At 41.4% G+C, this 26,463-nt stretch overlaps 1 protein-coding gene across 2 annotated transcripts in view; it reads left to right on the forward strand.

The window, feature by feature from the left end:
• Positions 1 to 26,463, forward strand: part of NOL10 (nucleolar protein 10) — a 113,683-nt gene that overhangs the window by 84,542 nt on the left and 2,678 nt on the right. For both annotated transcript variants that reach the window (XM_032294135.1, XM_032294136.1), the window contains 4 exons: positions 757 to 846; positions 11,659 to 11,832; positions 12,108 to 12,355; positions 22,754 to 22,856. In XM_032294135.1, coding sequence (XP_032150026.1) covers positions 757 to 846; positions 11,659 to 11,832; positions 12,108 to 12,355; positions 22,754 to 22,856 — 615 coding nt within the window. The remainder of the gene's footprint in view (positions 1 to 756; positions 847 to 11,658; positions 11,833 to 12,107; positions 12,356 to 22,753; positions 22,857 to 26,463) is intronic.

Raw genomic sequence — 26,463 nt, forward strand, 5'->3', positions numbered from 1 at the left:
TTGGTTTTCCGTCTTTAATTTGCATCTTTTACTAATATTTTTGGTATAGTTTGTCATCAGTGTGTCATGTTTGTCACGAAGGTGCAAAACTCTTTACAGTTTTAGCATTATGATCTCTGTAGTAATTGTACAGTGGGAAATAATGCTAGGATGATTGATATTGTCACCTCCACTAAAAATCTGATAGCATTTTTAAATGGGTTTTCCATTTTTTGAGTACGGGGGCTTTGCTAATCCCCTTTCTTACTGACCTTTGGCTTACCAACCAGAGCTCACTGCAGCCTCAACCTCCTGAGCTCAAGTGATCCTCCTATCTCAGCCTCCCAAGTAGCTAGGACTACAGGCATGCACTACCATGCTCAACTAATTTTTTGTAGTTTTAGTAGAGACAGGATTTTGCCGTGTTGCCTAGGCTGGTCTTGAACTTTAGGGCTCATGTGAGCCTCCCATCTTGGCCTCCCAAAGTGCTGGGATTACAGGCATGAACTACTGTGCTGCCTCTCAGTGCCCTGGGAAAAGACATGAGGGCGAGTTCCCCAGCAGTAAGCTGGTGTTGCTATTTTTGTGCCATGTGGCCCACACGGTACCACCTGTTTCTACATTTCCTACTATAGGGATAATGAAATTTTAAAAATCAGAATTATTTATCTCCTATTTATGAAACTGTACTCCTTACAGAACTATTAACCTTTAAGCTAAAATGTAAATATGTTAGCTTTTAAAATAAAATATCAGCTTTTATTTTCTCTTTATTAGAAATTGCCAAAAGTTAACAAAGAGCTGGCACTTAAATTAATTGAGGAAGAGGAAGAGAAACAAAAATCTGCATGGAAAAAGAAAGTTAAGGTAAGATGAAAAAGTGTTGACAAATTGTTTCTGCATTTTCTTGATAGTAACTTACATCTTTTTTTAATCATTTCTTTTTACTTTAGAAATACATGTAGGGCTTTTTCTTTCCTGCTGATAAGATTAGTATATGCTCTAGATGGGAAGTCTGGAAAATAGAAAAGAATGTCAAGAAGAAAGCTACCCTTACAATTCTTATACCAGAGAAAGGCATCATTAATATTTTAGTGAATTTTCTTCCAGTCTTATTTGTCTCAAAAATAGAAATATAAAGCAAGAGTCTTGTAAGCGTAAAATGTTTATTCTGATCCTTTAAAATAACACAGATGGTTTCTCATTTTGTTAAAAATTCTTCGTAAATATTTCTAATGGCTGTGTATTCTGTTTTATGGAGTTATTATAATTTACTTAATCCTTCTGTTAGACATTTAGATTATTGTTCTTCTTTGTTTATAACTCCAGAAGTAACCGGTTTTTACTTAGACTTGGCATTCTTAGGAATATGCAGGCAGAAGTGTAACTTCTATCTGCTTTCCTCTGTTAACGTGCAAATAGACAAAGAGGAGTCATGAAATAAATGAAAGCACTTTTTTTAGTTGATGTTGTCCAGAGGTGAGATTTTTCTAGTTTTTTTCAGATATATGAAGAGTACCTGGGTCCTTCCCAGTCCTGTTTTCTTCTCTGCTTAGATGAGACAGGCAGTTAGCCAAGCTTGGTTATGTGCTGGAATGAGTTGGAAAGAACTGATCCCTGAGACAGCCTGCAGAACCTAACTCTGAGTAAGGAGCTGACCTTGTAGCTTTGAGCCAGCTGTGTCTCAAAGCTGTGTCTTCGGGAGATTTTTTGCTAGCTTATTCTCTGTCCTCTGGTTTTTAACCAGGTACATGCATCTAAGATGAGTGAGCTCCTTTTGTCTTTATTTCTGTTCTGTGCCTTAATGCTCAGGGACTGCAACTAAAGGGTCTTGTTTCTAGTTCTTTGTACACTGGTTATGTAATCTTGGGCGATTGCTCATCTTCACTGGGTCACAGTTTTTCATCTGTAACATGCAAGAGGAGATGGGCATTCTTCGAGCTGCAATTTCCAAATGGATGCATACTCAAGACTCCCTCTTGCTGCTTTCTGCTTCCTTAGCCTCTCCCTGCATCCTCTCATTCTGGCCTATTACATTCTTTTAATATATTATTTAAATTTTAATTTCTAGAAGCCTCTTTTAAGTAAATAGAGGGCTTTTATGTTTCCCTTTTCATGACATGAATAGTATGCCAATGTTGAAATGATTCCTTAAACTTATTACTATTTGAATTTATGTCTGTGTGCTATGGCTCTGCACCTTCCGAAGTTATACCAATGTGTATAAATGTGTGTGTGTGTCTTTAAGTGTTTAAAATACAAGTGCTTCCTGCTGTGTTGACTCTCTCCTCAGAGTATTTCACACTGATCTTGTTAGCCAAGCCTAAGCATGATTAGGGAGGTAACTTTACAGCTTCATAATGTCATTTTACAGTAAAAGCTAAATGGAAGTGATCTTTGGATATACATGCCCTAAGGCTTCAGTAGGTGGAGAGTGGAGCTAATTTAGGCTGTAGATGTTTGCCTTCCTATCTGTGTTTTATGCCAGAGTCCCTATCATCTGACAGAGGCAAGAACACTTAAGTTACAATTTAATTTTGCTACTTGGTACAGCATGGTATACCAGAGCCTTTTTGTAAGGCGCTGTGATTATCAAAGTGCAGACGTGCTCTTCCCTTGCCCCCATTTCTTTGGTAGACCTTTGTTGGGGTTGAGGGCGGCCAGAGAAGATTTAGAATACACCTTAGTTGGTGCAGGATGCTAGAGATGGCCTCACAAGTTGACACATGCAGGGCAGTCTTCATAGTCAGTTGGGAAAATTAGCATTGTTGTTGACAAAACAGTAAAAACTCTCTTACTGTTCATTAAAAATTGGAAAACTGGGATCTTCTTAGTATATTGTAATTTAAAACATTAGGAATAAAAGCATAATTGAACGTTTTCTTTCTTCGTTAAAAGAATACTTGTCAGTAATACTTGGAATAGTGCTTACTTTTTTCTCCTCCTAAACTTTGGATAAGGAGCCAGCATTTTTCTTTGCCTCAGCAAACTGTCATGCTCATTTTCGAAGTTTGGGTAAGCTTCTGACGTTTTATCCTTTGCTCTTTTGACATTATGAACAGTCTCTGAGAGCCCCTTTAATGTGAAGTTTTTTGCCAGCGTGACTTCCACTGGGATACTTTTCTTCTTTTTGTCACAACTGCTTTCCTCATTTATTTTCAGCATTTCACCATCACGTGGTCCTCTCGCTACAGACCTAGCGTGGCAGCCAGCAACAGCAGCCACATTCCCATGGCCAGCTCTTTCTTCTGTAACTCCCTTTAAATGTGATTCACATTTTTGTTGTTGCAGTTTCATCTTGTTGATTAGTTCTTTCTAAATTGTCCTTTTTTGTAAATGTCACACGAGTTTATCTTTGGTATCTAAAGAAGCAACACAAGAGTTACATGCTTCCTGTCTGCATGAGCTGAAGAGGAAATTCATTGCACATCACCCCGCGTGACACAGTGACCAGTCACTGACAGGCTTTGGAAAAAGTGACCCATTATTTACTTAGGGATTTGTGGACTAAAGAGCTCGCAGCAGAGTTATACTTTATGCACATACTCAGTTGATGAGCAGAGATAACTGAAATTGGAGCCATCTTGTTGGGGCACCTGGTATTCTTTCACTGCACTCCTTGGCGACTCCTTCCTGTTGGCACCGTGCGAATCAGGGACCTGCCTTTCTCCTATCTCCAGTCACATCCACATTCTGTCAGCGTTCTCTCATTTTGTTGCCACATATTCTCTAATTAGCTGTCAGGATGGCATTTGATTATTTTAGAACCTATTTGTGGGTAACCTTGAAAAGAATTACCAAGCTGTGTACCATTTTACTTCAAGTGAAAAGGAGGAAAAGCCTTAGAAATTCTTATATTCTTCTATCATACAGTGGTTTCTCTTCAGCTGTTCATAACTGGAAATGCGATCTTCGTAGCCATATCATGTGATAACAGAATTCTGCCAAAGAGTAGTATTTGTAAAATGGGCTCCTACTTTTCAGTGACTTCCTAACCCAAATCAGACCTATTATCAGAGCTCACTTTCATTCCGGAAATATTTATATATGGTCTTTTGAAAATCTGAGGCTGTGCTTAGAAAAAGTTTATGTAATTGGTTGTTGAACAGTTTCATCTTATGTAAAGTGAAGATCGTAGAAATCACTTACGAATTAAGAAAAGAATCCTTCATTATAATTGTAAAGAATACTTGAAAGAATTATTAAGTCCCATGAGATCATTAGTCTTGCCTTTGAACTCAGCTCCTCAAAAGCTTGAGAGCTTTACTAGCTGTGATAGCTCCTGATACGAAAGTTGGTATCTTGCAATACCAAGTTGAAAGGTATGTTTTGCCTTGTCTGCAGCTGAAATTTATTGGAGGCAGACAGTGAAATGTATTCCCAAATATTGCTGCCACTGATAACACAAAAGTCTAATAATACGATGTTTACTGTACCGTTGATATTAAACCTAAAATGGGAAGTGGCCCACCACATAATGTCAATCAGCGTTATATGGACTTTATTCAAACTCAGAAATTTTGGTTACATTAATTCTAGTTAACAATTGAGGCCAAGTGAAGTGGCTCACTACTCCCAGTACTTTGGGCGGCTGAGACAGGAGGATCACATGAGCCACCGTACTGCAGCCTGGCTACAGGACAAGACAGCATCTCTTTTAAAAAAAAAAAAAAAAATTAATGTATTTATTCTTTCAACAAATTTGTATTGAGCTCCCAGTATGCAAAAACAGCTTTGAGAGGCATGGCCATCTGTGATCTCTGTGGTTTGTAAGGGTTTGAGTTTTGGTTAGAGCTGTTTTGTTTTTCCTGCAGGTATCATTTTTTGTATGTTAGCTTTTTTTGTCAGTTTCTCACTGTGGCCTTAAAGTCTCTGATGAATGTACTTTTCTTGCATTCTGCAGCAGCTCAGGCAGGACTGTGTATGAGCTCTCTAGGCCAAGGATCTCCAACTCCCAGGCCATGGTAGTAGTCCATGGCTGTTAGGAATCAGACCACACACCAGGAGGTGAGCCTGGAGCTTCATCTGTATTTACAGCCAGTCTCCATCGCTCACATTACCACCTGAGCAATGCCTCCTGCCGGATCAGCAGCTGTATTAGATGCTTATAGGAACATTAACCCTATTATGAACTGCGCATGCCAGGGATCTAGGTTGCATGCTCCTTATGAGAATCTAATGCCTGATGATCTGTCACTGTCGCCTATCACCCGTAGATGGGACTTTGTAGTTGCAGGAATATATTAAAGTGATAATTCATCTCTCTAGGGAATACAATTAGTTACAGATACTTGGGGTTGGATGAGATCAGTTTTAGCATCCAAAATGTTATTTTTTAAAAATTTTTTTATAAAGATGAGGTTTCACCATGTTGGCCAGGCTGGTCTTAAACTCCTGGCCTCAAGTGATCCACCTGCCTCGGCCTCCCAAAGTGCTGGGATTATAGGCGTTAGCCACTGCGCCCAGCGCCAAAATGTTACTTTTAGCACTTTTTTAGTACCAATTAAAATTTTGGGTTTTGGTATTTTGTTTTGTTTTGTTTTTTTGAGAAGGAATCTTGATCTGTTGCCCACGCTGGAACGCAGTGGCATGATCTTGGCTCACTGCAACCTCTGCCTCCGGGGTTCAAGCGATTCTCCTGCCTCAGCCTCCTGAGTAGCTGGGCACACGCCACCACGCCCGGCTAATTTTTTTGTATTTTTAGTAGAGATGGGGTTTCACCATGTTGGTCAGGCTGGTCTCGAACTCTGGACCTTGTGATCCACCCACCTCAGCCTCCCAAAGTGCTGGGATTACAGGTATGAGCCACTGTGCCTGGCCAAATTTTTGGTTTTTTTTTTTTTTAATTGCGGTTAAATAGTTTTAAAAACTAAACGTTTCTGGGTGGGTGCAATGGCTCACGCTTGTAATCCCAGCACTTTGGGAGGCCAAGGCAGGTGGGTCGCTTGAAGTCAGGAGTCAAGACCAGCCTGGCCAACACAGTGAAACCCCACCTCTACTAAAAATACAAAAACTAGCTGGGCATGATGGCATGCACCTGTAATCCCAACTACTTGGGAGACTGAGGCAGGAGAATTGCTTGAACCTGGGAGGTAGAGATTGCAGTGAGCCGAGATCGTACCACGGCACTCCAGCCTGGTAACAGAGTGAGACTCTGTCAAAAACAAAAACGCTAAACCAAAGAAACCCCCATTTCTCCAAGATTTGTTAGGAATGTAGGCCATCCTATTGTCCCCCCCTTTTCCTCCCTCCCCCTTCCTCCGTTTTCACCTCTTCTCAGACAACCACTTTTGCCACTTTAATTTGATATAAATCTCTCTCTCTCTCTCTCTCCCTCCCTCTTTCCTGTAGTCCTACCTCTTAACTTTTTAGTGTTAGGCATTATCTTTTGATAACTTCCCTTTCCAAGGAAGCTTTATTGTGATTTTGATTAGTCAGTCTGCAGCATTACATTGCTATAACTTTTTTTTTGAGACAGGGCCTTGCTCTGTTACCCAGGCTGGAGTGCCATGGCAAAATCATAGTTTACTGCAGCCTCAGTCTCCCAGGCTCAAGTGATCTTCCCACCTCAGCCTCTCAAGTAGCTGGGATTACAGGCACACACCACACTCAGTTAATATATGTATATGTAATTTTTAGTAGAGATGAGGTCTCACTGTGCTATCTAGGCAGGCCTCCAACTCCTGAGCTCAAGAGAGCCTCCCACCTCAGCCTCCCAAAGTGCTGGGATTATAAGCGTAAGCCACCATGCCTGGCCTATGTAATTGCTATTTCCAGCTGAGTCAGTGTAATCTGTGACTGCATTTCTTGTTCAATCTTTGTTTCTCTTGAAGTTAATAATTATCTCTCTTGTTCGTTTTCTATGTACTTATCACTAATCAACCCCCAGTTCTATGCCAGTTCTTTAAGTCTTATTTTGATACATTTAGATAGGTTAGACTTACATTTATTTACCTTCCTGAATAAGTTGCTTCAGAACTTTCTGCCCCATTCCATTCTGGCCTGGCCACCTTCCAATCCTGGGATCTCCCTTTACCATTATCCTGGGGATTCACTTACCTCAACCCAGGTTGCACAAGAATTACAAGAACCTTCAGTTTCCTGAAGGAATGTGGTTTCCAACCTAGACAAGGAGTCAGTCCTGTGAGGGTATGGTAGATATTTTCAGACAGGCGAGTTCTCAACAACCAACTCCCCTTACATGCTGCTTTTCCTCGGGAAGTTGCTAGAGGTGTTGCTTCCCTAAAATAAGACAGTAAGCCCAGAAAGAGGAGGTGTCCTGGGAAACCTCACACGAAATGACTCCTGTGCTGCAGGTCCATTCTTAATCTAGAAGTTCGGTCTTCGGTGCTGGGGAATTTTCTTGAAAAAAAATTTCAATTTGTTTTTCCTGCCATGATTCTTAGTTATTTTTTGGCAGTGAAGAATAAGGGAGTTAAAAACTGAATGAAACTCTAGGTAGGGACAGGATCCCTCAGTCACTGTGTGGTGACTTCGCCAAACTGTCTATTTGGGGAAGGATGCTGCACATGTCATTGTCTCTTAGGTCTTTCTCTTGGCTGCTCACGTCCCCCTGCTTGGTGGATAAAGGCCTGGCTACCAGCATTCTTAGAACTGACCACTGTAGGTCACAAGAGGTTGGAGGTGTCCAGGGGCACCTCAGCCCCTTGTGCCAGCCTTGCCCTCTCCTCCTTGTCGCCAGCACACTTCTCTTGCTCTTGCAGTGCCAGCCCTAGCCGCGCACCTCCTCAGTGGGAAAGGGCCGGGCCCAGGCTTTCCAGAGCTGGGATGTGATTTTAAATAGGCCTCCTTTCTGGCTCCCAAATTTTTATCACCCCTTTTTCCTTTCCTTCTCTTCCTTAAGGGTTTATGTCCTTTTTAAAAAGCTCCTTTTCTATTGTTCTAGTGAGGTTTTAGAAGAAATTAGAAGCCATCGTCTTTACTTAGAAGTCTGTACCAATCTAACTTCGTGGGTACCATAGCATTGAAAGAACTAATTTGATTGGCCAGGTGTGGTGGCTCACGCCTGTAATCCCAGCACTTTGGAAAGCTGAGGTGAGTGGATCGTGAGGTCAGGAGTTCGAGACCAGCCTGACCAACATGGTGAAACCCTATCTCTACTAAAAATACAAAAATTAGCCAGGCGTAGTGGTGTGTGCCTGTAATCCCAGCTACTCAGGAGACTGAAGCAGGAGAATCACTTGAACTGGGGAGGCAGAGATTGCAGTGAGCAGATATTGTTCCACTGTACTCCAGCCCTGGGAGACAGAGACTCCGTCTCAAAAAAAAAAAAAAAGAACTAAGTTGTTTCAAATGGCAGTCATTCTTCATGTATGTTACTATGTTGGAACAAAATAATAATAGGCATCTTACTCAGACAGATATCATTCTTTCAGGTAGGACTGTGGTATGAACAGTGCTTTAATGTTTTCTGTATTTTAATGGTAAAGTTGAGCATGTGTAGACAGGTGTTTATAGGATGGATCACTGGTCAGACACTTGTAAGCTCCTATAGAACATTACTAACTATACCTTATCCTACTTTTTTTCCTTAAGACAGCTGTGAAAACAGACAGACTAGGAAAAAACCCTGAGGGAAATATTTTTACAGCTGGGTCAGAGAGGTTTTATTTTATAGTTGTTCATGCAAAGCATACTTGTCTTCAGGCGATGCAATTGATTTAAATTAAGAAAAAAATCTTAATACCAGCCATGTAGTCTTTGTAACATTTTCTCTATTTATTAAATATGATTATTACTTTAATAAATATAGTAAGATGAAAAGAAAATATTTGCCCTTGGGGTTTTTTTGACCTGAAAATGTGTAATAGGCACATAGATATTCATTTGAAAATAACTGGATCTTAGGCAATATCACCTATCCCATATTTACAGATAGCTCCAAAAGTTTACATCATAGCCCTCTCCTTTCTCCTGAGACATGGCGTGTTGTTCCCAGACACCTAGTGATGTCCGTCCGAATCCTTGTGCTCTTCTCCCGGGGCCGCAGGCAGACACAGCCTTAAATGGAGCGTGATTTCTTCCCCTTTACTCCACCCATGGGCTGTTTCCTAATGCTCGCCAGTGATGGAGCCCAACTCAGTGTCGCCAGCTTTCTAGTTGCTTAAGCTAGGTGTTTGAGAGAAGTTTCTAACCCTGTTTTTAATTCTTAACCTTCCCATCTCCATAGCTGGATCTGTTGATTCTAATTTAGAAATGTATCTCACAAGTTCTAGCTGCCCTAATTCAGGCCCTGTCTCTTTTGCCAGTTTCTTAAAATGGCTTCTTAGTCTACTCATGACACTCGCTTCTTACTCAGCAGTCCGTCAGACATCGTGCTGCTGCATACTCTTGAAGCACAATTTTGGGTTTTTTCTTAGTTTGGTTTTGGGTTTTTTTGAGGCAGGGTTTCTCTGTCACCGAGGCTGGAGTGTATGGCGTGATGTCGGCTCACCACAGCCTTGACTTCCCAGTCTCAAGCAACCCTCCCCCTTTAAACCTTCCAGGTAGCTGGGACTACAGGCATGCACTACCACACTTGACTCATATTTTGTATTTTGTATAGACAGGGTCTCACCATGTTGCCCACCTGGTCTTGAACTCCTGGCCTCAAGTAGTCCTCCCACCTTGGCTTCCCAAAGTGCTGAGATTGCAGGCATGAGCCACCGCACCTGCTCAGAAGCACAGTTCTGCCACCTGAGTGTCTTGAAGCATACTTCTGGTTATCATCCATCTTCTCCCTCCTCCCTCCTTTCCTCTCTCCCTCCTTCTCCTTTGTTTCTCTTCCTTTTCCTCTTCCTCTTCTTCCTCTTCCTCCCCTGCTTTGCTAGTGGTTTACCCTTATATCATCAAAATAACAGTCATGGGATTTAACATCTTTTTACAGTATGGGCTGATCAAAAAATCGTTTTTCAAATTGCATCATCCTTTTGTCATCAGACTCTTCACCCCTCCCCTGTCAGCTGGAAATGCTGTTTCTTCAGATTTCTACCTGTTGAAACCTACTCATCTTTCAAGCCTCCTCCTCCCGGGTGCCACACCCCAGGGCCCTTCCTGGGGTGTCATTTGTTGGGATTCCTTTGTCTGTCCACTGGTGTGGCATTTTCAGCATTACCGAGCAGCCTCCAGAAGGGGCCTAGTAGCAAATGTGTTTGTAATGTTTTTTCTTCCTTACTAGATTAGGATCAGGAACCAAATCTTAGCTTTCTTTTTCGCTTCCTCGTCTTTCTTGGAAACGATGTTTAATCAGGGAAGACTTGTTACACTTAATATCTCAGAATTTTAGGTAAGGATTTATCTGTGTTTAGGTACATACAAATAATAAACAGGCCAATTTCCTTAATATCTTATGGTTTACTAAACTTTTGTATAGGTCTGTCACACAAGTCATATTCAGAACATAACTGCCTGCAACCTTGTTTACTGTCAACAGCGGAGAAATAGTAAAGTAGCCTGCTCAGCAGTCAGTCCATCACAAACAGGGCAGCTTTTTCCAGCGATGTTCAGGGCTTTTTACTCTGATCAACAAACAATTCTAAGTAAGCCGTTTCATCTGGTTTCCAAGCCTATAGCAGAGAAGGATTTAGAAATGTGTAAGAGAGTCCTAAATGGGTAAGATTATCTGTCATCTACTTAAGTGACCAGGAAAGTTTATAGTACAGTTTAGAAAACCTTCCATTGAAAATGGTACCAAAAAAAGGAATTTCGTGTCAGTCCTGAGCTATCTAAATGGGTCTCAGTAGCCAAAGTTTTCGTATCTGAGGGATACACGATATCATTTGACAACAATAGATGACCTGAGGGAGAATATTGATAAATCCACTCTGTACGGGATGGAAATGTCCCTTCTGTTTCCCAGTAACTCAGCTGGAATCGGTAAACTGACACTCCTAGCTTCCCCCATCCCGCTTTGTGAGTTACTGACTTTGTATACTTCCTCCCAGTTTTGGAATCTGAAGTTGCAAGAATGGCTTATTTTAAGTCAGTATAGTAGCTAAACTATAAAAGCCCCGTTTTCAGGTACAGTCGCTCATGCCTGTAATCCCAGTATTTTGGGAGGCTGAAGCACGAGAAATTGCTTGAGCCCAGGAATCCAAGACCGGCCTGGGCAACATAGAGAGACTCGTCTCTACAAAAAATTAAAAATTATCCTGGTGTGGTGGTGCTCCTGTGGTCCCAGCTAGGTGGGAGGCTGACTGAGGTGGGAGGATCGCTTGAGCCCAGGAGGTTGGGGCTACAGTGAGCTGTGATTGTGCCACTGCGTTCCAGCCCGGGTGACAGAGGGAGACCCTGTCTCTAAAAAATAATAAAAGCCATGTTTCAAAAACTTATGTATTTTCTTGAAAGGTATTTTTTGCATTAAAATGTTAATTGAAGAAATTCTTTGTAATGTTTAGGCATGAAGTTAGCTGAAAGGCTCATTCTTAGCTCATTGTGTGTAATGGCCAAGTGGTGTAAATCATCTGCTAAGTAGATTCATAGAGGTTGTTTTGGTGGTGGAGCTAAAACCTAGGGGCAAGTAGAAAGTTCTGGAAGAAATTTCATAATGAGTTAATAATGTATGCCTCATGCAGCTTATTAATTTATAATAGATTCAGTGTTTTAAAACCATGTTTCTGGTCAAATCAAAAATTTAATCAGATTAACTTCAATTTTTACATACTTTTTTCCTCCTTATAGAGTCTTCCTAATATTCTCACTGATGATCGATTTAAAGTTATGTTTGAGAACCCCGACTTCCAAGTAGATGAAGAGAGTGAAGAATTCAGGCTTCTGAATCCACTTGTTTCAAAAATTAGTGAAAAAAGGAAGAAGAAACTAAGACTCTTAGAGCAACAAGAACTTCGTGAAAAAGTAATGTACTCCTTATCATTTAGAACTTGCTACTGTGTCTTTAACATAATGTTTTCTTTGTAAGCTAGAAGAGTCTTTGATTATACTTGAGATGTAATTACATATTAAGTGGTTGACATTGGGCTTAGGAGTATCTTATTTAATTAAAGGTATTTCTTCTGATACATGCCATGGAGCAGCTGTCATGCACTCATTAATGGGCCGGTGCTGCTTAAAAGAAACCAAGGGGTCTGTGCTTGGGGAGAGGAGCTGCTACTCACTATTTTTATTCTCAGGAAGAGGAGGAAGAGCCGGAAGGAAGACCGAGTGATGCAGAAAGTTCAGAGAGTTCAGATGATGAAAAAGCCTGGGTCGAAGAGGTCAGGAAGCAGCGCAGACTCCTCCAGCAGGAGGAAAAAGTGAAGCGGCAGGAGCGACTCAAGGAGGACCAGCAGACAGTCCTAAAGCCCCAATTTTATGAGATCAAAGCAGGAGAAGAATTTAGAAGCTTCAAAGATTCTGCCACAAAGCAGAAACTGATGAAGTGAGTAGCACTGCCTGAGCGTCCAGTTGACATGTGGCCGAGCCCTTGTGTTTCCTCTCTGGCACATTGCCCTAAGGATGACACTTCTGTCTTTTGATGATGGAAGTGCAGGGGATGGACAGGACGAGGAAAGGAGGAGGTAAGGCCATGCAGGAGGTGATGTGAAGGAAGCACCCAGCTGGCCTGAGAAGAGTGTTGCTAGTGAAGTGCGTTGGTCTCCAAGGAATTTACTTACTTGTAATAGCAACTTTTGAGGTGTAGTTTACATGCTGTAAAATCCAGGAGAGAATCAGGAGAACACTTTTAAGCTGCAGAAGCCACAAACTTTCATCCTTGTTTTTTCCCTGTGGGGCTCCTTCACCTACAAATACTTATGCTGTGCCCTACAGATCAGTGGTTTGAAACCTTTTGGACAGTGGCAGTTAGGAGATGATTAATTTTCTTTTTTTTTAAAGACGAGGTTTCACCATGTTGGTCAGGCTGGTCTTGAACTCCCAACCTCGGGTGATCCGCCCGTCTTGGCCTCCAAAGTGCTTGGATTACAGGCATGAGCCACCACGCCCGGCTAAGATGACTAATTTTCTGCTTCTTCACAAAGTTATTTTAAGAAGTGAAAAGTGGCCGGGCATGGTGGCTCACTCCTGTAATCCAAGCACTTTGGAGGCCAAGGCGGGCGGATCACCTGAGGTCGGGAGTTCAAGACCAGCCTGACCAACATGATGAAACCCCGTAAAAAAAAAAAAAAAAAAAAAAAGTGAGAAGCTCAGTTCTGTTTACCCCATCCCAGTTTACCTGGTTATTGAAAAAGTTGCTTGGAAAATTTGCCAGAAATTTTAAGTCTTTTTCAGGAAAATTGAGAGATCAAAAAGAGTGGTATTCTGAAATAGTCAAATACATAGAGAGAGACGGAGAGTAGAATGGTGGCTGCCAAGTGTTTCATGGGTGCAGAGCTTCGGGTTGGATTATGAAAATGTGCTGGAAATAGTTGGTAGTGATGGTTGTACAACAGTGTGAATGTACTTTAATGCTGCGGAACTGTCCACTTACTAATGGTTAAAATGGTAAGTTTTATGTTACAAATATTTACCACACCTCCAAAAAAATTAACCTTCCCCGAAAAAGGTAGTTTTATTGGAATAATTTTCAGTTGTCAGGAGTCTGAGTCAGGAACAAGCGAGGTGTCAAGACCGAATTGTATATAAACTCTACATTATGCAAGTCTCTGAGAATTTCTAGGCAAAGTATTAATGCACAAGATTGGAATGTGCTGGACAGTCATAGGAGATGTCTTTAAAAAAATAGCTTGAATGCCTGGGGAGCCAAGGGAGCAGTCTGCAGGGGGAGTAGGAGGAGTGGACAGGATAGACCAGGTGTTAGGTTGGGCTCGGTACTTTTCTTCACCTGGTACTTCTCCAGCTCCCAGCTCTCCATGTAGGAGAAGGTGTTTTTTTCCAAAGTGGGAGGAGGAAAAGCGTGGGGAGGGCATCAGTGAGCAGGTGGAATTGTTTCTGGGGTTGAGGTATGTCTTATTCATCTTTATTTCACCAGCTTCTAGCAAATAACTGCCACACCACATGTATTGGATCCTTCAATTTAGAATTCAGAAGCATCTCAAAATTCTGGTTCTGGTGAACTAACAAAAGATATGTCCACAAGTAAAGAAGCTAGTAGAGCTGACCCCTGGACAACTTGAGGACTAGCTAGGAGCACCAGCCCCCTGCAAAGTCAAAAATGTGCATTTAACTTTCTGTTTATTTGTTTGTTTGTTTTTCACCAGAAAGCCTAGAACCTGACGCATACAACTTTTGATTTCCCAAAAACTTGACTTTTTTTTTTTTTTAACCTTTCTGGTGACTTAGAACCTAGAGCACCCCCCAAAAAATTACTAATAGCCTATTGGTGACTGGAATTTTTAACAATCAAGGGTCAGTTATCACATATTTTGTATGTTCGATGTTTGCATACTGTACTCATACAAAAAGATAAGCTGGAGGGGAAAATGTCATTAAGAAAATCATAACGAAAGGAAAATATATTTACTATTCATTAGATGGGAGTGGATTATTATGAAGTATTCATCCTTGTCTTCACGTTGAGTGGCCTTAGGAGGAGGAAGAGAAGGGATTAGTCTTCCTGTCTCGGGTGGCAGAGGTGGAAGAGGAGGAGGTGGAAGGGAGGCGGAAGACGCAAGTGAATGATGTTAACTTTTATTGAAAGAACTCTGCCTGTAAGTGGAGCAGTGAGTTCAAACCCATGTTGCTCGAGGGTCAGCTGTAACGTTCTTGGTATCTTCTGAAGATGTTTTCTTTACTGGCCAACCTCACTTTTTAAAATAACAACTTTCCTGAGATATAATTTATGTAACATACAATTCATCTACTTAAAGCGTGCAGTTCACTGGTTTTTAGTATATTCAGAGTTGTGTAACCATCACCATAATTTTAGAACATTGTCATCACCCCAGAAAGAAACTCTACGCCTCAGGGGCAGTCACCACACATTTATTTAGTCTACCCCATCTCCCATTCCAAGCCAGTCACTGGTTTGCTTCTCTGTCTCTATAGATTTGCCTATTCTGATATCTCATGTAAAAGGAACTGTACAGTGTGTGGCCTTTTGTGGTGGCTTCTTTCTCTTAGCACAGTGTCTTTAATGTTCATCATCTGTGTTGTAGCATCTATCAGTATAGTCAGCCCTCTGCATCCGTGGGTTCCTCATCCATAGATTGAACCAATATGAGTTGAAAATATTCAGAAAAATTTATAGCTGTACTGAACATGTACAGACTTTTTTCTTGACATTATTCCCTAAGCAATACAGTATAACAACTATGCATGTAGCATTTACATTGTATGAGGTATTATAAGTGATCTAGAGATAATTTAACACAGGGGAGGGTATGCACAGGTTGTATGGAAATACACCATTTTATATAACTTGAACATCCATAGATTTTTGTATCAAAGGGAAGTCCTGGAACCAATTCCCCAGCAGATCCCAAGGGACAACTCTACTCCATGTGTTTTTATTACCAAGTAATATTCCAGCGTATGTGTGTGTAGACCAGTTTATGTATCTCTTCGTTAGTTGATGGATAGCTGGGTAGTTTCCACTTTTTGGTTATTACGAATAATGCTGCCGTGAACTTTGGTTTATACAGTTTTTTCATTTATGTGCAAGAATTGGAAGAAATTGCTGGTCATATAGCAACTCTGTTTAGCCTTTTCAGAAACCGGCAGACTTGGCCAAAGGCTGCTCCATTTTACATTCCCCAGCAGTGTACGCAGCCTCACTTTTTATACAGCTGGTATTCGTAGGTGTTTTATTTGGAGTCCTGCTCAGCAGCAGAGGGAATCCTGCTTGTTTGTACTGTTCTGGTTCTGTGGAGTGAATTTATTTGTTGAGGATATGCTGTTCTTGTCTTGCCCCATTTACTGCTTTATCTCTGGCTCTTGAATAAGTACTAGAATAAAGTGGGCACTTGAGAAATACTTGCTGAAAGTGTGAATCTTCTTTGCCTTGACAACCCGTCAGGCAACTCAGAAGTTACTCCTTCAAGATCTGCTGAGAAAGGACTCATTTTCCTCATAACCATTGACCAGGAAAACTTGGGAGCAGTTGTTTTGAGTGTAACCAAGGCAACAGGAGGCTGTGATTTGGGGGTAGGCGGTCTGACTAATCTCTAACATTCTTCCTTCTGCCTGGAGGCGGCAGTAGGATATGGAAGTATAAACAAAGGGGATAAAAATTTATATCTAAGAATAAACAATAGCGAGGTGAATACACTGCATTCTTACTAAGTTAAATATCACTAAGTTAAACATTCTTTTTGAGAACTATGTAAGTGATAATACTTACATGAGTATTTAGTGAAACATGATCCTTCAGAGAACTGAAGTGACTCTATGTTTATTCCGCAAGTTACCGCAAGCCAGTCAACAACAGATAATGTCAGATTGAGTATGTTATATTTAAATGTTCCCTTGGACTTGCCCAGCTTTAAAACTGTTTCTATAAAGGGAAAGGTGTATTGTGATTGGTAGCTGGAGACTTGAGTGAGCTGTCTGTGTTGCCTGACGTAGTCATGTGGCTTTCGGTAAACACATATGTCTGTTGACACGTATTTCAGTGTGCTAGCTTTGTGAGTCTGTTCATCCACTTATCAGCCTTTCCACCACCCATTCATTCATCAAGTATTTCTCAACTGCCCAGTGCGAGCAGATCTAGACCCAGGGGATGGAAGAAAGACATGGCCTGCGTGCCTGAAGTGCTCATGGGAAAGGAGCAGAAGAAGGAAGGGCTGAATTTGAGGGGACTTGAAGTCATAATGGAAACTGGTCTTGGAAAAATGCAGAGCGGAGCACTCAGGGCTAGTGGGAAAGGATGCATTTTTGGCAGAGGCAAGCACGGCCACAGGCAGGTTATGTGAAGGGTGGGGGGTGCCCTCCTATAGCCAGAGCACTGGGTGCATGGAGGGGTGGCTGACCAAGCACTGGAAAGCCACCATATTACAGCTTAGATGAATGGGATCAAATGTATCTCAATATATATATTTATATTTATATATAAATATAAATGTATATTATAAATAAATTATATTTATATTATATTGTGTTTATATAAATATATATATTTATATGTTATATATATTTATTTATAAATATAAAAGTACCACGTGATTGTTGTAGCACATAAAAACATAGCCATGAAAATTCCTATTCCTGGAAAGCTGTTAGGAAAATATCTTCATTTTAGAAAGACAATGTGGGAAGAAACTGATCACCTAGAGACCAGCTCTCAAACTGTTAGAATCATCCCAGTTAGAAGGGCCATAGGCCTGAATGATGGAGCAGAGAGGAGCAGGCAGACCAGAAGACTCAGAGTGAGAAAGAAAAATGGGCACAAACTCCAACATCGGTTCCTAATATCCAAGGAGAAGGGAACAGGGATGATGCTGAGGTGTCTTGTCAATGTTGCCATTGAGGTAAAAAATACAGAGTACAAAATAGATGTAAGGCTAAACGCAGTGAGCTGGGTTTTGTGCGCGTTACACAGACGGAGCCCAGGCATCTTCTCAGTCAACATTCAGGAAACCAATGGCAATGTCCATCAGGCCGGTGAAGAGGCAGCTGGAGATGTCACTTTGAGAGCTACCAGCTTTCACTGTGTGCTCAAGATCATGCATGAAAAGAGATTTACTGTAATCGTATAGAGTAAGATTAGGGTTAAGAATAGAAGCCTGGGGAAAAACAAATATTTTTACTTGAATCTGTGATAAAATCCATTCCATACACCTCTCTAGAGAAAAATACAAATGCCTGTGACACATTTGCATAGAATTTTAGAGACCTCACAGATGTACTGATTGCCTAGGGCTAGGACTTCTGTTAGAGAGCAGATAAAGGAGAAGATGGGCAGTAAAAATCCTGGAGTTGTCCAGGAGCTGAGGGGAAAACTGGAAAAGGTCAAACATGGAGAGTGTCTCAGAGGAGGGAGTGCTGCTAACGCCAGCGGAGCAGAGGCCCAGGCACGAAGGTTGGGAAAAGGCCAGGATGCCGATGGCCTTACTGAGATGTGATTCTCAGTCCAGCAAATGGCTGACTGCAGTAGAGAGAGGAGTGACTGGGAGATAGAAAATATAGTGAACAGTTAGGGTTGGTGAGTCTTTCAAGAAGTTTGGTAGTGAAAGAAAGGGGTGAAAGCCAATAGCTTGATGGGAAGCCGTTTATAGACTTGAGAGATGTGATTTGTTAGCAGGCAGAGAAGACTCAGCCATGGAAAGAGGGTACTAAGGAATTGAGAGAATTGAGTCAGTTGACAAAGTAGCATTTGGTAAGGAACTGGGTGGCAGTGGGCCCGAGTACCAGGTAAGGAGAGCCTCAGAAAAGACAAGGAATGCATCCTCAGAGACACGGAGGAAAGAAGCCCTATGAGTGGAGGTAATTCTGTTTATAGGTGGGAAGATTGGGAAGTCCATGCTTGCCGGCCTCAGGAATCTGGGCACGTCGGCCTTTTCTGGTAGTGGAGCAGCCGTGACCTGCAAGGTGCAGTGGTGGAGGTGTGTGTGATGGTGAACAGTGGCGGAAGAGAGTCCCTAGAATGAAAACTCTCCACATTTCAGCAGATTAAGGATAACTCCTCTTCATGAGTAGTAAATACTAGCTGCCAGGAGGCTTTTCAGTTCTGTTTATGAAAGTATTCTTTGAAGTCCCTACCCTGTGGTAGGTCCTAGAAATTCAAAGATGTTTAAGAAGTTCCTGCCTTTGGGGAGCTCTTCTTCTTCACCAGGTGGCTGGGTGGCGTTTGGTGAGCTTCTTATATCTGCAGCATCATCCGCTTTGTGGGTTAATGTGGCATATTTTTACTCTTCAACTCACGTTCCTCTGACAGTGGGTAAGAGCTGAGATAATGCAGCCTTGTTTTAATATAAGCATTTAAAAATCTAATCTGGGAAGTAATTAAATTCCAGACTTACATTTTTAAAAAGAGAATCTTTTATTACTCAAGAGAATCTTTTAGTACTCAATCTTTTAGTACTCAATAGTATGTAGGCATGTTATCATTGTAATAGTGCAGAGTGTGGACTGAAAGTTAAAGTCTCTCCTATCCCCACCTCCCTCCGTGAGCTCATGGCTTTGTGTGCCCCATACTGCTCACCTTTAAAAAATGCATTAACTCCTATATGTGTCCGCACTCAGATCTATAGTTGTAGCTTTTTTCTTTAACATGAATGGCTCATACTTTTTGTTATTTTTTGAAATGGTCTCACGCTGTGGCCCAGGCTGGAGTGCAGAGGTGCAGTCATGGCTCACTGCAGCCTCAACCTGCTGGGCTCAAATGATCCCCCCACCTCACTCTCCTGAGTAGCTGCAACTACAGGTTACCACATGCAACTAATTTTTAAATTTTTTGTCCAGATGGGGTCTCATTTTGTTGCCCGACTGGTCTTGAACTTCTGGCCTCAAGATATCCTCCTGCCTCAGCCTCCCAAAGTGCTAGAATTGCAGGCACAAGCCACTCTGCCTAGCCTAATTGTACTGTTTAACTTGCTCTTTTCATTAAATAGCACGTCTCGGAAATGTTTCTTTGTAGGTCCAGTAAGTCTACCATCCGGCTGCATAAATACTTCCTAAGGTGGATGTGCTGTGATTAATCTAATATTCCTCTAACTGTGGATGTTTAGGTTGCTTCTTGTGTTTCTCTTGCCCTTTTCACAGTCACAAATATGTACACACATGGACAAGTATTTCTTTAGGATATATTCCTAGTAGGAGTTTGCTGGATCATCAGGGGTGTGTGATAGAGACTGCCGGATCACCCTCCCAAAAGGCTTGAGCACTTTGCAGTCTGGCCAGAGAACCTGTTTCCCACACCCCAGCGACAGCAGATATTAGGAATCTTTTAAATCTTAGTTATGCCTATAGATGAGGCATCAGAGTTCATGGTTGCTTGAGTTTAAGTCTCCTGAAATAGGGCCTTTGAAGCAACACATGTAAACTGAACGCATTCAAATAAAGTTTCCAGTAAACTTTAGGCATATGTAAATATTTGTCAAAGGACTTATTTAAAGCAGAGTATTCCAGGCACAGCGGCTCATGCCTGTAATCCCACTTATAACATTTTAAAGCCTTATCTGTTTTCTTAGCAATCACAAGTTTGGGGGTTGTTTTTAATCTACTCGTTCCAATTAGATTTTTCCCTAGAAACCTTTACCGTAAACTAACGAAAAAGTCCCCCATGGCCGACAGACCTAAAGTAAAGCCTAGGCGGAGAAAAGAGTAGGGAGGAGGAGGGGAGGGAAGGCTGGTTCTGCCGTCCTCCTCTGCACCTGCCAGTGTCCTGGAGGAAACATGCCGAGAAGCACCTGCAGCCTGCTTTTCTGCCTTTCGTTTTTCCGTTCGATAAGGAGTTTTCAGGTGTTCCTGGAGCAGTGTCTACTTCTTAGGTCTCTGACCAAAGTCACGCTCAAGAAGCAGGCTGTGGAACTGTTGGTTAGCAAACGCTTTCAGTAAACTGACTTTCAAAGGGAGGGAAGTGGAACTTCTTTAATGTAGAAATCTCCACACACAGCCCTGTCTGTGTCTGATCTTCTGCCATGGCTCATTCTAAAACCCAGCTTGTCTTTCCAAGTAGCCTAGACAGAACAAGTTTTTACAAGTGCACATTGAAAGTACATTGAGAGAAAACCCAGAATGCCTATGCCCTTTCACGGAGAAAGTAAGGTCATTCTTAACAGAGCGATAATTTCCCACAATTTACTGGAAAAGTCTCTTGCTTCCTAAATTACTGTTTTATGTATACCCTCTTGTCTCAGTGGTTCCATAGTTATTCGGAATTCTTGTTACCTTTTTTTTTTTTTTAAGTGAAAGCAAGTTTATTAAGAAAGTAAAGGAATAAAAGAATGGCCACTCCGCAGGCACAGTGGCCGTTACCTTTTAAACCTCAGAGTTTGTAGCTATGAAAAGAAAGAAGAGAATGAACTGAACAGGTTGAGGAATGTGCTGAGGCTCACACAGTTCACGTGCATGCTAGAGTCCGTTTACACTTCGCTTTTGAATTGTTAGAAGAAGAAAAGCTAACCTAAATCTTAATTTCATTCAGTTTGTCATGTGGAAGCTTGTCATTGAGAATACTTAATGGACAAGTTTCCTGAACCAAACTGTGTAAATCAAGTATGGTCTGACACAGGCCTGGAAGCCAGCAATTCTGAAATTGGAAGCCTGGGCTTAGAACTAAATCCTTACCTGGCCTGGGGCAAGTCATTTCACATCTTACCTCCCTTTTTTGCCATCTGTAAAGGATAAATACTTCTGTCTCAGGGATGTTGAAAGGATTAATTAGTTAGTCTATAAAGAACTTTGAAGATGAAAAGTACTTTAAAAGTGCTTCTTAATAACATTATTGCTTAGAAAAGAGTTTCACTTTTATGCTAACCACTTTATGTCTCAAATTATATAAAGAAGGTATGTTTAGTACATTACTACGAGTTGTAAACTAGAGATAAATTTCTCATGGTGTATACATCAAACATTAGCTTCAGTATTTCAAAGGAGCATCAGTTTGTCTTATAGATCATTTAGGAGCTGTGTTCTCCTCAGTAATTAGTTACAAAGATCATATTTCAGGGAAAAGAAGACCCTTTCAAACAGGTCAGCCTTTTTTTTTTTTTCCCCCCAGTCAAGTTTCTTAGCACTCACTTTAAAGGACTGCATTGAATTTGGTCTGGGGCAGGGAGGGCAGGAGACAGAGTGTACTATTTTTGAGGAGGGAGCAGAGTAGCAGAGAACCATATTCTTTTGTCTTCCCTCTCATCTCTCTTAATCTTCTCAGGGGATAGGAATCTATTGCTTTAGCCATTTCTAGAAAAAATTAACTGTTTAAACTTACTAAAATATATATCATTAGGCTTAATTCAGTGTATTTCCCTCTAAACCGGGTTAACCAAAAGGGCCAGTGTTCTAGTTTATAATAAAACATTATTATAACATGCAGTGAAGTTTCATATAACTGGTACAATATTCATATTCTTTATTGGAAAGCAGAGGAGGGGTTGTGTTAATTATACAGATGACAGGGAAATATGCAGGGTACAGCAGACTATAACAGAGACATAGATAAATAAAGAGAGCCTGGAAGAATTTGGAACACGTGATCAAGAAATGAGATTTAAATTGGAATAAAGTGTGTCAGAAAGAGTAAGTCAAGTAAGAAACTGAAAGGAAAGATACCTGGAGAGAGAGCAGTGGACAGAGCTGAATCCGGTAGAATTTACCCAAAGTGTAATTGCTTCTGTTTTCTCTCAGCGTAATCAGACAGATTCATGTTTCAAGCTGTTCATGCTGTGGAATGATGGCTTGCAGGCTGCTGAGCTAAGACTGAGTGAAGGAGAAACCAGAATTATCATGGCTCTTCTCTGTGGCTTGACCTGGAGGACTTAATTTGTGTTTGTTCCTTTGTCAAAGGTGGATGAGTGGCTAAAATACTCACATACCTAATTTGCGCATTGTTTAAATATATCATTAGATCATAAATGCCACTGACCATTATAATCAATTAGGTGCTTATAAAGTAGATTGCTCTTTGCATTTGGTCTTCAGAAATATGATTTATTTTAGTAAGGTAAGTAGCAGCCATTGAAGTGTTTGGTACTGCCACTTAAAATATTAAATTAGTGGATGGGTTTTTGCCAGCCATTGTTTTCCAGTCTATCTCTTGAATATGAATGATGACTCTTTGAGTGCACCTAATTCTTTCAGTTTATTGTGCTAAATGAAGGATATTTTCTGTTTACCACATGTGTAAACATTTTCTTTTGTGATCAATTCTAATCAAAACTTGTTTCAGATGATATTAAAACATAATTCTGACTAATTTGGTGTTCTTTTAAATTCCCCTTAGCAAAACCCTTGAGGATCGTTTGAAGATTGAAGCAAAAAATGGGACGTTGAGTGTATCCGACACCACTGTTGGCAGCAAACAGTTGACATTCACGTTAAAGAGAGTGAGTTGTCTTTTATTGTTATTTTTAAATTCACAATAGGCTTTCAATAGTGTTTTCTGTGTGTGTCCCCAGAGCAGCCGTCTCCTGCTTTTCCCCTATTGAGGAAGCTCTGTTCCCTGTTCTAGTATGTTCCCTGCAACCAGAGGCCCTGGCAGGCCAAATGTCTGACTGCAGCAAAGCGCGGAGTGTCACTGGTGTCCCAAAGGAGGCAGGACTTAGTAGCCCTGGAGTAGCTCTATTGGAGTTTAACCAGCTGTCTTGGTTTCTGGATTGCTATGTGGCTTGAGGCTCGGCTTTGTAAAAGCAAAAGCCCCATCCTGACCATTTAAGGATGTAGGGCTACCTCGTGTGTTGTGGACTTTGAAGAAGACGAGGAATTGGCGAGTTCTGATGCCCCATGATGGTTGTGCCCAACTTGCCCAGATCCTGTCGTTTTAGAAGACAGACCACTCTGCCAGTGCTCATCCTATTCTCAGCTGATTTCTAAGACCCCTTTTTTTAACCAGTGGTAATAATGCCCGTCACACATTGTAGGAGGAATAAGCTGCTTAAGTATTTACTGTTAACTGGATACAGTTTATTTCTCAAATCTTTTTCTCATTCATACTCAGTCCTCTTTAATATAGTCACCAAATAGAAAAGAATGACAAAGATTTCATCCCTTTTTTTTTTCCTGTACAGTAGTAGGGAGATTCTTTTTTAAAATTGAGATATAATTCACAGACCATATGCATTCTTTTAAAGTGTACAGTTCAATGGTTCTTAGTGTATTCACTGAGTTGGGCAACCATCACGCTAACCAATTCTAGAACGTTTTCATCACCCCAGAAAGAAGCCCTATACCCTTTAGCATTTCCTCCCATGTTTTCATCCCCCAGCCCCTGGCCACCACTAATCTATGTCCTATCTCTATAGCTTTGCCCTTTCTGGACATTTCATACAAATGGAATCATTCAATATGAAGTCTTCTGTAACTGGCTTCTTTCACGGAGCATAATGTTTTCAAGGTTTATTCATCCAGTGGTGTAGCTGGAATCAGAATTGCATTTCTTTTTATGGCTGATGAATATATCATTGTATGTATATACCACATTTTGCTATTCATTCATGTTTTAAGGGACACTTGGGTTGTGTTTTGTGTTCTTTTGGGGGAAGCTATTAATAATCAGCTGTGAAAATTAATGTGTAAATGTTCGCATGAACATGGGTTTTTATGTATCTTGGGTCTATACCTAGGAGTGGAATTGCTGGGTCACATGGTGTAGCTATTTAACTTTCTGAGGAATCTATTAGGCTGTTTCCCAAAGCGGCTGCACCATTTCACATTCTCACCAGCAGTGTGTAAGGGTTGCAGGTTTTCCGCATCCACACCCACACCTGTCGCTGTCTGTCGTCTTTATTACAGCCACGCTAGAGGGCAGTGAGTGGTGCTGTTTGGTTTGCAGTTCCCTGATGACTAGTGATGTTGAGCATCTTATCACCTGCTCATTGGCCATTTGTGTATCAGCTCTGGAGAAACACCTTATGACATCCTGTACCCATTCATCTCTGATTTCCCTCAAATTCTCCCAGCCTGCATCCAGGAGGCTTGCCAAGTGATAAAAACACTTCATTATTCTAAGTGCAAAAAGCTTTTCAGTTAATTCTGCCTGCTGAGAGCAAATTTACCCTCTTACATGTATCACTTATGTAAGCCAAATACCCACTGAGAGGGACCCCACAGTGCCTGTTCCTAATTTCGTATCAGTTTTCTTTATACCCAGAAGCATTCCTTGATTCCCTCTGAAATTCAGGTGATGTCAAGTGGGTGGGAGCAGCGCAGCCTACAAGGACCCCAGATCTGCTGTGCAGCCACTCAGCTGCTGCAGACGCCCCTCCGTGGGGTCCATGGGCACCTACTTTGTAGTAAATGAAAATACAAGCCTTTCCCCACTGTTTTCTAAATTGGAAGGTACTGAGTTGAAGATCGATCTAAAATTTGTGGTAACTTGAAAATAAGATGGCTCTGAAATTATATTTTTGTTTATAAAAATAATATTAACAATTGCTTAAAATGGCTTCATAACTGAATCAAGCAGAGGCTCTGAAACCGTTTTGAGGAATGTGTCAATGTTTGATATACGTGTTTCCTCACTTGACTAACAACATTTTAGTTATTAATCTCAGTTTTACTTAAGTTTCCAGTAAATTGTACGTATTCAGGCAGTTGTTCATACAGTTCTCTTTTTATACTGCAAGTTTGATATGCTCAGGTAGAATCTTGAGTTTTTCCCATGGTTGTGTATTTACCTTCTAAAACGTCAGTAAAATTCAAGAGGAAAAATCTGTGCTTTAATGTTGTCTTAAATTGTATAGTGGCAAAACTGGGATTCAGTCCCAAATCTAATTTTTTTGGTTTCGGTCAGCAAGTCAGTAACTAGCACCCAAATCTAATTTTTAGATGCTATTTAGTACAGTTTCTCTTCAAGGCTGAGGCTATTGCTGATACAGGTGTGCCTGTTTCCACCTGTCCTTCTCCTCCCTCTGTGATAGGCGTGCTGGAGGCTGTGGGGAAGTAGGAAGAGGAGGCAGGAGACCTGGGACAAGCACTCACGCGCCCATGGATCCTCCTGGATCCATCACATGGCAGCAGGGTCTTCCGCATGCAGCCTTGGGACAGAGGCTAGTCATAGTCCTTTTTCTGCAGGAACAATAGCCACTGCTTACAAGCTCCTCTCGGAGCTCCTACCTTGGTGGAGAAAGTCTGGCAGAGCTTCTCAAAATGTGTTCCAGGAGATGTAAATAGCAATCCTGGAAGGTGACTTTTGCCATCAGACAGATAAGGGAAAACCTTGGAATTGATGTCCATGATGAAGACTCATGAGGTGCCTTAACTTAGAAGCTCCACGCACCTTGTTCATCTGTATTTAGCACATCATTTTCCAAAATCATGTGAAGAAACCCTTTTTTAATAAATCCTGATTAATATGAAGAAGTGAAATATTGGTTTTTTGTTTGTTTTTACTAGCTTGCTTTTGAGAAGAAGTGAAACGTTAAATAACTGGTGTTGGTTCACTTGGCAGGGCTCCTGATGATGTCATCACTTGCTCAGCTGGGGAGTGTTAGAAGGAGTTCTGAGTTTTTCATTAATACACGTGTATTGATGTCTGCCTGGTGCTACATGCTGGGGACAGACATGGCTCTTGCCACCACAGTTCCCAGTCTATTAGGAGAGAGAGAGAGCGGGTAAAAATTATGTACCTCTAATTAGATCATTAGAACTGTGGCAGGTGCTTCAAAGGAGAGCAGAGGGCTGTGAGAATGTCTGGCAAGGCGCCCAGCTTTGCAGTGTGAGCAAGCACAGGACTGAACTGACATAGTATTTCTATTTTTTAAAAATCCTTCTGGCTGTTGCATGGAGAGTTGCCTCAAAGGGTATTTGAGAGGAAGCAGAGACCACAAGGAAGGCAGCTCCGTGGCGGCCGTGGTTAGGAAGGACAGCAGCTTGGGCTCACGCGGGAGCCTCCGAGACAGACCACAGGGGAGGAGTTTGGGACGCACTTCGGAAGAATACACAGGCCAGGATGTACTTTGAAAAGACAGTTGAAACATGGTAATAGTCAGAGAA

Source organism: Sapajus apella, unplaced genomic scaffold (assembly GCF_009761245.1).
Source record: "Sapajus apella isolate SASKATOON/1434 unplaced genomic scaffold, GSC_monkey_1.0 scaffold31, whole genome shotgun sequence".
In the NCBI taxonomy this organism is placed as follows: domain Eukaryota; kingdom Metazoa; phylum Chordata; class Mammalia; order Primates; family Cebidae; genus Sapajus; species Sapajus apella.